This window comes from Hypanus sabinus, chromosome 18 (assembly GCF_030144855.1).
Source record: "Hypanus sabinus isolate sHypSab1 chromosome 18, sHypSab1.hap1, whole genome shotgun sequence".
In the NCBI taxonomy this organism is placed as follows: domain Eukaryota; kingdom Metazoa; phylum Chordata; class Chondrichthyes; order Myliobatiformes; family Dasyatidae; genus Hypanus; species Hypanus sabinus.
In genome coordinates, this window is record NC_082723.1 from 26,247,417 (window position 1) to 26,261,004 (window position 13,588).

At 42.6% G+C, this 13,588-nt stretch overlaps 1 protein-coding gene across 1 annotated transcript; it reads left to right on the forward strand.

Moving 5' to 3' along the window:
* The first annotated feature begins 114 nt into the window (after positions 1-114).
* rpl35 (ribosomal protein L35) lies at positions 115-6,828 on the forward strand. Its single transcript, XM_059993918.1, has 4 exons — positions 115-181; positions 1,830-1,966; positions 2,926-3,007; positions 6,643-6,828. Exons 1-4 carry the CDS (start codon positions 179-181, stop codon positions 6,790-6,792), a joined length of 372 nt encoding a protein of 123 aa, XP_059849901.1. The 5' UTR covers positions 115-178; the 3' UTR covers positions 6,793-6,828.
* Positions 6,829-13,588: the final 6,760 nt, after the last annotated feature.

A 13,588-nucleotide genomic window follows, 5' to 3' on the forward strand; every position in this document is an offset into this window, starting at 1 on the left:
ATCACGTTTTTTATACATAAGGGGTTTTGTGTTGGATTTAAATCCAAAGCTTAGAACCTGCGTTGTACGCTTGAATTCGCGCTCTCCCTCCCCGCTGCAGCAGAAGGTGGTAGCGCCGGTCACATGGTATGGCTGGCCCCGCCCCTCGCGCTGCCTTTCCTGCGCCTGCTCCGACAACATGGTAGGTGACCCGAGCGGCCGGTGGGAGGGAGGGAACCAGCATCCGACTCCATCCTCTGGCCCTGCTGGCCCCCGAGCTCGGCTGTTCACTTCCAGCCGTGCCCTGGCCACCGGCCCGCCGGCTGCCGCTGCTACTGCGGCCGGTTTGTGTGTGGAGAGGCTGGGAGGTTCGCCGGGGCCCGGGGATTTGCAAATGGCGGCGGCGGCGGCGGCCTGGCCTCCCACCCCGGACTAGGGGCTCCCGCGGCGTTCCGGACCGGCTCCAGGTCTGCCCCGGTCTCGGAGCGGGGGGTTCTCACTGGCATTCGGCCTCGGACTTCTGTTAAGAGTCGTGTCCGGAACGAGGGAGGGGGGTTGCCGCTGGATCCAGCCCCGTGCCGGGATCTCCTGTTCAACTCCGGCTTTGGGCCCGCAGAACAGCGTCTTAGAGGTAGCCCTTAACCAGTAGTGAAATGAGTGGCTGGAAACGGTGTGGAACAACCTTTAGTTTGATTTTCTTAGTCAAGATGCAGAGGTGTTGAAAGGGGATTAGGTGCCTTGATAGGTGGTGGTAACAGTTAAAATGCACAACCTACTTGTGTGTGGTGAGACATTCGGGAGCTAGAACTTAACATGATGTTGTTCCTGCAGTTGAGAGGCTTTGCTGTCTATATGGTTTTGATGTTCCAGAGCTGGTGTAGAGCAGTAGGCCAGGGTGCAGCAGTTTTCAGTCTTGGGGTGGTGTTCCTTTCTGATACCAATATCTGATTGAGTACTGCTGGTGTCAGTGGCTGTGGATCTGCTGTGTCTAAGTGTTGAGTATTCCAGTGTGCTGTTGCTTAGGTTGGTACAATGGCAGAGGCCAGAAGGTAAAATTTTTCATTACCAGGGAATGTGCATCTCTGGCCAGGGTTGCTCATTCCTCATGCCTTTGACTGCTTTCATTACACTACAGAGCACATTTAATCTCTGGGAGATTGGTAGGTAAGGAGCACCAATGTTGTGTTGCTGTGCCTGAATTCTAAATGGTTGATGTAGTAGAGTGGATGCATGGCCTTCCAATGGGGAAATGAAGATTTTCTTAAAGTTACGGTGGAGCTGGTCAGGAGCAGTGGAAATTAGAAAATGATACAATATGGAGTGATGTTCTTGAACCCACTGTGCCTGAGGCAGAGTAAACCTGGAGTTTATTACCCAGATCGGTGGCCAGATCAAATAAAATTTTGGAATTGGTATAGGTCACAGATCTGTATATGACCCTGTTTACCTGCATCAAAGGTAGATGGGGTCATAAAGAGAGCCATTGGCCTTTGTAGGTCAAAATATTGAGTTCAGGAGTTAGGAAGTTGTGTTGAAGTTGAATAAGGATGATCAGGCCTAATTTGGAGTATGGTGTGCAGGTCAGTGGGTTTGGGCAGATAACAGTGCAGCATCGACTGAATGGGTTGAAAGGCCTGTTTCTGTGCTGCAGTGTTCCTTGACTAGTAACTTTGTTGAATAAGGGTCATTGGGGGTAGGATTACTGATCAGCCATGATTGAAGCTTCTTGATACTCTTGTTCCTGAAGCAGCATCTTGTGTTACCTTGGACGTTGTTGTTGCATGTGGAGTGTGAGTGGCTTCTGTTAGAGCCTTGGTCGGTGACAGTAACACGTCTCTGTTCTGTAACAGGCCAAAATCAAGGCACGTGATCTGCGCGGCAAGAAGAAGGAGGAGCTCCTGAAACAGCTGGATGACCTCAAGGTCGAACTTTCCCAGCTCCGTGTTGCTAAGGTAACAGGGGGAGCTGCATCTAAACTTTCCAAGATGTAAGTAAAAGCATGAGAGTTTTTGGACAAGCCAGTTTTTAAGATACAGCAAATCGAGCTGTGTTCAAAGTCTGTCAGGTCATAAGTGCCATCAGAAAGAAGGTACAACAATACCTCTACTTTCTTAGAAGTTTGCGTAGATTCGGCGTACCTCTAACACTTCAACAAACTTCTATAGATGCACAGTGGAGAGTATTCCAAACTGGTTGTATCACAATTTGGTATGGAAACATCAAAGTAAAAGTGTACAGAGAAATGGTGGATACAGCCCAGTCTATCTGTCACAGACAAAGCACTCTGCACCATTGAGTGCATTTACAAGAGTGATGAGACAAGAAAACAACATCCATCATCAAGGACCGCATCCCACCCCAAACTACCATCCAGGCCATGTTCTCTCTTCGTCACTACTGTCAGGCAGGAGGTGGAGGAGCCTTAGGACCCAAACAGCCGGGTTCAAGAATAGTTATTACTCGAAAACCATTAGGCTCCTGAAGTAGCATGGGCAGCTTCATTTGCCTCAACTCTGAACTGGCTCTTCAATCCATGAGTTTCAACTTGTGTTTTTAGTTCTTTTTTCCAAGTTTTGAACATTGGTTGCCAGTCTTTGTTTATGTTTTTAAAATTCAATTTTATTTATATTGCTATAAATGCAAGAAAGTGAATCTCTACTGTATGCTGATGTACATACTGTGACAGAAATACTTTTGACTTTAAAAAGATAGTAAGGGCTTGGAAAAAGCTGTTGTTGTGCTTAGTGGGCTTGAAGTTGATGCCTATAACACCAAGGCTTTCTCAAGAGTTTAACACTTTCAAATCTTGGGATTGGTGTACGCTACAGATTTTAGTATTTGTTGGTGTTTGAGCTGAACCAGCGAGTCAGGCTTCCATGACCCTGATACTTTGTGAGATGTGTGATTGGCTGCAATAATTTTTTTTATTTCCCCTCACACCTGTAGCCGTGTAGTGCGCAAGTCCATCGCTAGAGTCCTTACTGTCATCAACCAGACACAGAAGGAGAACTTGAGAAAATTCTACAAAGTAAGTTGGATTATTTTTGTAATGTCCCTGTTAAACATGATCCTGTAATATTGCGTGTAAAAATGGGGGAGAAAGTGATGTATCCTAGCAGTTTGGGGCATGAATAATGGACTTATTTTTACTATTTTGTCCTCCGTGTAACCATACAAGTTCTAAAATCTTCCCACATTCTGGCTTCTGTCTCCTGCCTTTCCAGTCCTAATGAAGGGCCTTGGCCTGAAACATTAATGTGTTAGTTCCTCTCCATATGTGTTGCTTGAACTGCTGAGTTCCTCCAGTATTATTTTGTGTGTGTGTGTGTGTTGCACTGGAATTATTTTTGTAGTGAGATGTCACTGCTTCTTGGTATCCTTGTGTTTTGTGTGGTGATGCTTCTGTGAAGTATTTTCAGATATTTTCTACATTCAGAGTCCTGTCCATGCGTTTCTAGATTTTTCCTACCTGAATTATGTTAACCCACACCCCGTGATCCATCCAGGATGCAAATTTTTGTAGTTTCCAGTGACCTCCACCGGACAGTAACTAGGTCTGAGGTGGTGTGTGCTGTCAGATGTTTTGCACAAAATTAGATCTTTGCTTGCGTTTGTTATAAAGGTCTGCAGTGCCATTCAAATCAAAGTGACTCTACTTTGAGCTGGGGGCCAGAAGTAGATAAGGATGGCCTGGTAGCATAGAGGTTAGCACAAACCTTTATGGTATTGGCTTTTTTTAATTTGGATTCAGAGTGGAATAGGGCCAATGACCAATTAGGCTACCAATCAGTACGTCTTAGGACTGTGGGAGGAAACCCATGTGGTCACAAGAAGATACAAACTCCTTACGGGCAGTGGCGGGAGATAGTGGTTCAATTCTAGTTGCTACCTGTAAAGGTTTTTGTATGTTCTCCCCGTGGGTGCTCCACTTTTCTACATTCCAACGATGTGTGGGCTAGGGTTAGGACAATTCTCAGCTCTATCCTTGCTGACTGGATTTGACTCAAGTGGTGTATGTTCAATGTACATATGACAGATGAAGGTCAAATCTCCATATAATTGTCTACTAGGAAAGACAGTAAGGATGTACTACAAGTGCCGCCCCCCCCCCCCCGCTTTATGAACGTTCACTTTACGCCGCTTCACTTTTACAAAAGACCTACATTAGTAACCTGTTTTTGCATTACAAAGAACATTTTTGCTTTTATGAAAATTTTGCCAATACAAATTAATGGTTCTTCGCTTTATGTCATTTCTGCTTAAAGAAAGGTTTCATAGGAATACTCTACCTTTGTAAAGGGGGACACCTGTAGACGAGTACAGTTTGGTTCATTGCTTTGGTTGCTGCTGGGTTTTCATGTGGCCTGGATGAAGTGTCTGCTTACCAAGGCAAACCAAAATGATCTTGCAAGAGTACCTTATGTATTTTCCTACTGAGGATGTTCTATGAGGCTGTGGTGGCCAGTGCTATCATGTTTGCTGTTGTGTGCTGGGGCAGCAGGCTGAGGGTAGCAGACACTAACAGAATCAACAAACTCATTCGTAAGGCCAGTGATGTTGTGGGGGTGGAACTGAACTCTCTGATGGTGGTGTCTGAAAAGAGGATGCTGTCCAAGTTGCATGCCATCTTGGACAATGACTCCCATCCACTCCATAATGTACTGGTTAGGCACAGGAGTACGTTCAGCCAGAGACTCATTCCACCGAGATGTATCACTGAGCGTCACAGGAAGTCATTCCTACCTGTGGCCATCAAACTTTACAACTCCTCCATCGGAGTGTCAGACACCCTGAGCCAATAGGCTGGTCCTGGACTTTATTTCCACTTGGCATGATTAACTTGTTATTATTTAATTATTTATGGTTTTATATTGCTGTATTTCTTCACTATTCTTGGTTGGTGAGGCTGTAATGAAACCCAGTTTCCCTCAGGATCAATAAAGTGTGTCTGTCTGTCTGTTCCCATTGCTCCAGATCTATACAAGCAGTGGGGAAGTTGATGTGTTGTCAGGTTCTTCTGTTGCTGTTCCTTTTCCAATCCATTTCAAAGTACTCAGTTGAAGTATGAAATCAACATTTATTTGTACAGCATCCTCTTGGCTCCTGAGTTGCAGGTGGGGTCAGGCAGGAAAGTCTTAGAATTATTGATTTGCTGTTTCTAATGGAAACCCCAATGTGCAAAAGTGGTGCTCCAGTTAAGGATGTTCCAGCTGAACGAGATTTTAATTGTAGTACAAATGTAAAAAAAAGTTTATTCTGGCCTCTTAATTGGTCCTATTTCTACAAAATCACACAGATGTCCCTGGAATGTAGATTTAGTTCTGAAAGGGTAGAATTATGCTTCCCTTGGTTGTACTATGTTGTTGTAATTGGGTGAAATTATCCAATCTTACTATTTTAAAAACAACTTGGACATGGTTCTTTGGGTAGCAAGGTTGGAAATATTGGTTGTAATTGAATGAACCTAATTTTTTTGTGTGTAGTAGTCAGTCCTTCAATAAGGTTTCTGAACTTTAGAAAGTGTTATTGTCCACGGTGATAATTGCAAGTTTCTGTTACTAGGTCATTCTTTGTATGTAGGAACAGATGTTCTGATTTTTCCCCCCAGTTTAATCCTTATCTTATTCATCATTCCCCTGTCCCAAAGGGTTTCTTAAGAAGAAGCCTGTTTTAAAATATATATTCCATTGTTTCCTCCTGTTTTCTCGTTCTAGTGCCAAGGCAGATTCTTTAAAACATTAATTTTAAAAGGGTATCTTCTGGAAATGGGCATAATTGAAAATCTAGAACTTACTGTGTGGATCACAAATTCCAGTCCAGAAGGAAGTTTTCCCTTCCTCCTGGTTAGCTGACCCACAGAGAAACTCGACCATGTTCAATGCCATCCAGAGCTGTGGAGTTTATAGGCATCCCTGGATTTTTATAAGAGTTCTGTCCCTTCTAATTATTTGTGAGCCAATTTCTTATGTTTTCTATAGGTGCCCATGTAATTATTCTTACATTTCGTGCACTAATTTCCTTAGTACTACCCATAATTAACCTAACAATATACCATATCCAGTCATAAATGAATACCATGAAACAATATTTTCATTATTGCCTTGTAAAGTATTCTTAATGATGCATAAGAAATTTTGTGTAAAGGTACTCGTAACCTGAAGAGGTCCTGAATGTCTGGATGCTTATAAGTTTTAATTGGATGTACGATCTTCACTGTCCACTTGTCTTTGTGGCTTCAATTAGGCTTTCATTACCGGAATTTTAGTATTACCTGGCATCTGGTCACATGCCTTTTGGAAATCTAAATACACTACATCTACATGTTCCCGTCTGTTAGCCCTCTGCCAAAGTGGAGATGCTCTTCATAAAACCATGTCAGCTAGATTTCATTATATTCAGACTTAACTGATCAGTTAAGTCTTTGATAATTTACCTGTCATGTTCATAAGTTCCAAAGAGGTGAGCTATAAAACTGGTTGAGTAAATGAAGAACCCAAAAGGTGAATGTATTGTTAAATTAAAATGTGAATTATCTTTCTGTGCTGTCAGAATGGTGGGGTTGGTGTATTTGTTTGTTTTTTTTTGGTGATGGGTAGCCAAAAGTCTGATGTGCTGGTGGTACTGAGCTGAGTCTGCTGACTAAAGTTATCCTTCCACTCTTAGGGCAAGAAGTACAAGCCTTTGGATCTGCGACCCAAGAAGACCCGAGCCTTGCGCCGACGACTAAACAAGCATGAGGAGAGTTTGAAGACGAAGAAACAGCAAAGGAAAGAGCGTCTGTATCCCATGCGCAAATATGCTGTAAAAGCATAAGATGTTCGCCCACAACTTATTAAATTTTAAAACTTGCTCATGTCTTCGTTGAATGATTTTGTTGCATTTTCCTAATTAAAGGGAATTTGTGTGAATTGTGAGCGTTGAGGAATACTGCACACACCCTATCCCCTTGTCCTTCTGTTGATATATGTACTCAGGTAATTTTGGGGAGGGTTTGAGGAGAAATCTCATTGCGCAACAAATGAATTCTCTGAAGAACCTTCAACAAACCGCAATTTTAATTGAAATCTGATTAATTCCTTGGGAAGTATTCTGTGATAGTGTTAGGATGATTGGGTCTGGCTTCAGAGTGCATGGCCGATTTATTTATTTATTTATTTATTTATTGGCATAGTGGAGTAGGCCCTTCAAGTCGCAGTGCCCAGCAATCCCCAGTTTAATCCTAGCTTAACCTCGGAACAATTTACAATTACTGATTAACCTAATAGCATCTTTGGACTGTGAGAGGAAACCCACGTTGGTCACAGGGAGAACATACAAACTCCCATTGATTTGAGCACAGTAGCTACTGTCATTTATGCTGAAGCTGGCATTGGACAAGAAATCCAGTAACTACCATAGCATTGTAAAACTGTCTGGTAACTAGGCAGGCTACCCTTTCCTGCAGATTCTAGCCATCACAGTTGCTTCTACTTTTATCAGTTTATGAATTTGACATTTCACTGTTTGACAGAAGGACATTGATCTGTGTAGGAATTCAAGGCGGAGCATCTGGTGGGGGATAAACAGCCAATGGTTTGGGTCCTGAAACACTTCCTGGTGAAGGGTCTTGGCCCAAAATGCTGACTGCTTGTCCGATGCTGTCTGACTTGCCGAGTTCCTCTGGCATTTGTGCGTATGTGTTGTGCAATATTTCTTGCATCTGCTGAACTCGTTGTGCTTATGATCTGTGTATGTGTTGAGAACTCAAATCACCCTCCACTGGAATGAAATTGACTGGGCAAGGATATCCATTCATAAGGTTTGCTTCTGGCGATATTTTGGGTGGACCTGCCTTCTAATGTGATACGTTTATACTTGTGTACCACCGGCACCGTAGGAATACTTTTGAATGGTATTGGAGAGACTTGGCTGCAGATTTGCTGAGTTTTTCTTTTACTAAAGGATATGCATGAGATTGGGTGGGGAAGAAAGATTTTTTTTTGTTGGATTTGGAGCTGGATTGGATAGTGAATATTACCACAGTAGTTCCAGAAAGTGTTTGAAATGTTACGGTAGTAATGATAGTTTAGGTCAAAATAAAGATGAAGTAACTGATTGACAATGTGCACACTCCTTCTTCAGTGTTAACTTTCTATTTTAATTGAGATGCAATATATTTAGGCTTAATGCGTAATTAAACATAGGTGATTGTGGTGCAGGGGGTGAGAATGAATGTGTTAAAATAGCTATCTGGATTCTGTCATTAATGCTAACATTAACATACCTGACATACTGCCAGGGAAAAAGGATTAAACTGTTTCATTCAACAGAAGTTTGTATTTCAGAAATTTTAAAATGCCTATAAATAGTAAATTTATGCATTAAGGACAGAAGAACATTTAAGTTCTCTGATACCAGGATGTTCTAATATGGAACCGGGGCAATGTTGTAAGGTTACATTGGCAAGTTACAGTTCAGTTGACTGCAGATGAAAGTCTGAGGCTTTGAACTCACTTGTCTTGGATGGGTGGTTGGAAGTTATTTTGTTCCTGCTGATTAACTCTTTTGTGTTCACAAATTATTAGTTGTTGACCTTCATCATGGAAAGTATTTTAAAATGTATTCAGTATAAAGGCAAACTGAGCAGCTATTGGTAGGGCACACAGGAGTTTCTACAAATGCTGGACATTCAGCATTACACACAAAATGGCAGCATAGTTACTGTCTGATCTGCTGAGTTCCTCCAGCCTTTGATACATATCTCTCTGCTTTACCTATCCTGCCCACCTGGACACCTCCCTCCCCTCCCCCACCTTCTTATTCTGGCATTTTCCTCCCATCCTTTCCAGTCCTGAGGATGGTTCTTGGCCTGAAGTGTTGACTGTTTATTTATTTCCATAGATACTGCCTGACTTGGGTTCCTCCAGCATTTTGTGTGTTTCAATGTAGCTAGCCTTTTACTTAAAAGTCTCCCCTCCTTTCACAGTGTGTTACAGCAACTACCTGCAGAGTTATTTGACAACACAAGTACAAATAAGAGGAAAATCTTTTGAGTAGAACCTACATTGCAGTGCTTGGGATGATTCCAATCGTACTTGAAAATCTGATAAAACAGGAGGAAGCATCTTGCTCACTTCCATCCCACTCGTTTTTAAAAAAAGAGAAAAATTGGCTTATCACATGTATATAGAGAAATACAGTGAAATGCATCAAATCGGGATTGTGCTGGGCAGTCAGCATGTCTTGCCATGCTTCCAGCACCATCATAGCATGCGAACAACTCACTAACCCTAACCCGTACATGTGGGGAGAAACTCATGTGGTCACAAGGAGATCTTAGGACAGTAACAGGAATTATACTGTACAGCGTTGTGCTAATGAATAAGCTATCATCCCTGGGCTGTCCTTTTCCTCCTCTTTTTCTCTCTTCCCCACCCCCCCGAAGTCATTACCCAGTTCTCTGGGATATTTAAATCTGTTTTAGCAGCTTCTCACATAGTGCACCCCATGTTTATGTTGAATGCTTGAGTCGTCTGTATTTGCTGCTTTCTGACCTTGGTCCATTGGGTTCCAAAGAATTGTACCATATAATTCATCCTGCCTCTATTCCTGTGATCCCTTAGGAATGTTAGTGGAGGTGTAAATAGAAGCAGGAGTACGTCATCCAGACCCTGGTGTCTGCTCAGCCAGTTAGTAAGGGCATTCTGTTTACTAGTCCCAAATCTCTTGATTCCTTTATCATAAAAAAAATCAGTCAGACTTGAATATACTTGACAACTGAGCATCAATAATCCCATTGAGTAGTAATTCTAGATTTAATTAATTCACTTCAGAATTAAACTTAATTAGTAATAAAAGTTCCCTAAACAGTGGGTGAGAAAATTTCCTTCTGGATCTACTAAATGGCCGCCACCCTATTTTGAGTTTGACCCCTAGTTCCAAATGCTCCATACAGAGAAACAATGACTACAGCTATCTGCCAAGCACTGATTTTTTTTTTTGTCTTGATGCAGTTGCAGCTGCTTGTATACTGGAATAGGCTATCTGCTTCATCTATCTTCTTGACACAATTTCTCAGTTTCAGCGTTCACTGCTGCATTCTTTTGTAAATATATGTTCGGTTGAGTGACCAGATCTGTCTGTGCAGTCCTCCAGCTCCAGACAGAATCAGGTTTAATATCACTGGCATATGTAGTTAAGTATGTCAGCAGTGTATTGCAATATATTATTGCAAACTATTACAATAAGAGCCAAAAAAAAAGCGGTGAGGTAGTGTACATTGGTTCATTGTCCTTTTGGAAATCTGGCGGTGGGGAAGAAGCTGAACATTGAGTGTATCTTAAAGTTCCTGTACCTTGAAGGTGGTAGTGTCTTGGGTGATGGGGGTCATTAATGATGGATGTCGCCTTTTGAAGGTGGCCTTGATGCTGAGGAGGCTGGTGTCCATGATGAAGCTGACTGAGTTTGTGACTTTCTCCAATCTTGTGCTGCAACCAGTTAGAATGCTCTCAACAGTACATCTATAGAAATTTGCGAGTGTCTTGGTGACATACCAGATCTCAAACTCTTGATGAAATTAAGCCACTGTTTAGCCACCTTTGTAATTGCATCAATATGTTGACTCAGGATAAGTCCTCACTGATGTTGACACCAAGGAACTTGACACTACTCGCTCTTTCTACTCCCTAGCCCTTGATGAGGACTGGTGTGTTCACTTCCCCTTCCTAAAGTCTAGTGGATTCTTTGGTCTTGTATTGACTGCAAGGTTGTTGGGACACCAGGCCCAATAAGACACATCATTCTTGTTCTTAAACGCACCTGCTCAAAGCCAACTTACTGAAAGTTTGCCTTTTAAATTGGCTTTCTACTTGCACATTAATGTTGCAACTTGTGCATAAGGACAGGATCCTTAGAGTAAGGTAAGAGACCTTCCAGTTTCTGGTAATTCATAAAAACTTGCTATGCTTTCACCAAATTAGATGCCCTTTTTTTTATAATTCTGTTGACCATATCTTCACACATTCACTTGGTCTTCTTGTACCTCTTGAGGCCACTGTTCTCAACAAACTGGCACCCAACTTTGTATCATCAGATAAACCCCAGTATACAGTTCTCCCTGGTTTGCCAGCACGTATAATGTAACATCCTGGGAAAGGTTTCACTGCTAGTGTAAGTGTAGTGTTTGGGTTATGGTTAGAGCTAACGGGTGCTTTGGAATGTCAGTGGGAGATGAAAAGACTGGAGAGAACTGGTCATAGGATTCGACCTGGTGAGGGACCATGATTCAATGGAGCAAGGTACCGAGATCGACAGAGGATTGGTGAATATGAATTTTGGGAAGAGGAGGTCCAACTTGTGCACATTTGACTATTTAGTTATAATGGACCCTTGTTTTTTCTTTGCTAACCCTTTAAGATTAATAAATATAATTCCTTTAATCGTATGCAGTATGTCTTATTTCTTGGCATTGAGTTGTAATAGTAGCAAATTACACAGCATCCACACAAACCAGGGTTAGGGTTAGCTGTCTTGATCTCTGGTTTGGCAGGACTGGAGTGTGTATTCCCTAGACTTAAGCAGCTAAGGAAGATGGCAGGCTTTCATATACAATGAGCGTTTCCTGCTTGGCATTGCTGCCTCCAACAGTACCCTTGGGTCAGCTGCGGGGTCATCAGCCAGAGGCCTGTGTACATTGTTGCTTTGCTCCCTTAGCCCTGGTACAGCTTTCAATGGGGTTAGTCATTCCCCCAATTAATTAACTTTCTCCTCAGCCACAGCCAAAAGCTGCCTTTTTCTGCTGCTTCAGCCTACTCTCCAGTGGCCTTCCTGAGCCTCGCTCCAGTTACTGTCGCATCCTTGCCATTGATGTACTAACAAAGCCCTGGCATCCTACCTCCACAGGGTTACTGATGGTCCTCTTTACACTCAACTGCCAGGTCTGAGTACTTAGGCTCTTCTGCTCGTGGGCAGCCTCCACTCCTCCCAGGGATGGTTCACTCAATGAAGACATCTGTCTTGGTGGCTATGGACCACAGTACTATATAAGGGCAGAGAGATGTAATTTCCATGGGGAACTGTGGCTGGCTGCCGAGATCTGCCCTCATCTTTCACTCCTTGTCTGTGGAGAGGAACTCCTGGGTGGGTGCATTCAGCCTCTTACGAGCCTTAACAAATGGGATGCGTCGTCATCTCACCTGCAGGTCTCTAGGATCTCGGCCAGTTTCTTTACGACCTGGTCGTGCTGCCATCTCTAGCGCCCTTGCGACAGCGCAGTCTTGCATCCTGCCAGGATGTGTTGGAGGTTGGCATTGGTGATATCACACAGGGTCAGCTATCCTCACTACTGAACCTACTGGAGACAGGGCAAGGTATTTTACTGAATCCTTGGAGTAAAATCAAAGTGCATACTGCGAATGTCGCCACATGCAGTCCTGAGATTCATTTTCTTGTGGCCATTCATAGTAAATACGAAGTAACACTATAGAATCAATTTTTAAAAATGCACACAACAAGACAGGCAAACAACTAATATGCAAAAGGCAAATACAAAGTTAAAATAATAAATAAGCAATATGGAGAACATGAGATGAAGAGTCCTTGAACGTGAGTCCATAGGTTGTGGGGACAATTCAGTGCTGGGGTGAGTGAAGTTGAGTTAAGCTGTCCACTCTGGTTCAAGAACCTGATGGTTGAGGGGTAATAACTGTTCTTGAACCTGGTGGTGTGGGTCCAGAGGCTCCTGTACCTCCTCCCTGATGGCAGAACCATAAATGACGTGTTCAATGGTGATTGAGTAGTTCTTTAACCATTTGAGGCAGCTGATATTCCCCATAGAAGATGAGGGTTTATTTAGAGATACAACATGATAACAGGCTCTTCAGTCCCAATGAGTCTGCATTGCCCAATTACATGAATGTGACCAATAAACCTACTAACCTGTCCATTTTTAGAATGTGGGCAAAAACCCACCCAGTCATGGGGCAAGCATACAAACTCCTACATTCAGTGGCAGAATTGAACCTGGGTTGCTTGTACTGTGATAGTGTTACACAAATTGTCACATTTCTCCAGATATGAGTTTTAATGTAATAAACTTTTGAAGAAATTGATCCCCATCCATTAACTGGGAGATTAGTAGCATTGAAAAATGCACAAATGCAAGCCCTGCACTGATTCTGGCAGCATCCTGCTGCTTTGCATTCACTATCTCCTCCCAAATCTCTGGCAGTACATTAACCCAAATCTGTTCTCTAATTTTCCTTCATAACCTCTAGTGGGGCTTGTTATTGAAGGTCTCAATATATCAGATTCACTGGTTTCCTCTTTATTTGTCAATCCTGATTTCTCTTTTGTAAAACAACATCAAATCAAACCAATCTTTTTTGTGTGCCATGTTACCATTTACTGAAAACTCACAGCAATTTCTAATTATTGATGATGAGCTAACTGATATTTTCCTCAAATCATGTGGTTACAGCAGCTGCCATTTAAGTAACCGTTGTAAAATAATTTCAGAAATGACAGCCAATTTAGTCAACTATTTCTAAATCTTAACATGTATGTCATGGAGTGTTGCAAAGCATAAACAGGCTCATCTAGTCCATGCTGGCCTGATTTTCTGCCGACTTGT

What these genes read in the sequence shown, in the direction of transcription:
- rpl35 (XM_059993918.1), top strand. An exon ending in GCATCTAAACTTTCCAAGAT is followed by an intron (nt 1,967 to 2,925) that starts GTAAGTAAAAGC and finishes TCACACCTGTAG; the next exon opens with CCGTGTAGTGCGCAAGTCCA. An exon ending in ACTTGAGAAAATTCTACAAA is followed by an intron (nt 3,008 to 6,642) that starts GTAAGTTGGATT and finishes TTCCACTCTTAG; the next exon opens with GGCAAGAAGTACAAGCCTTT.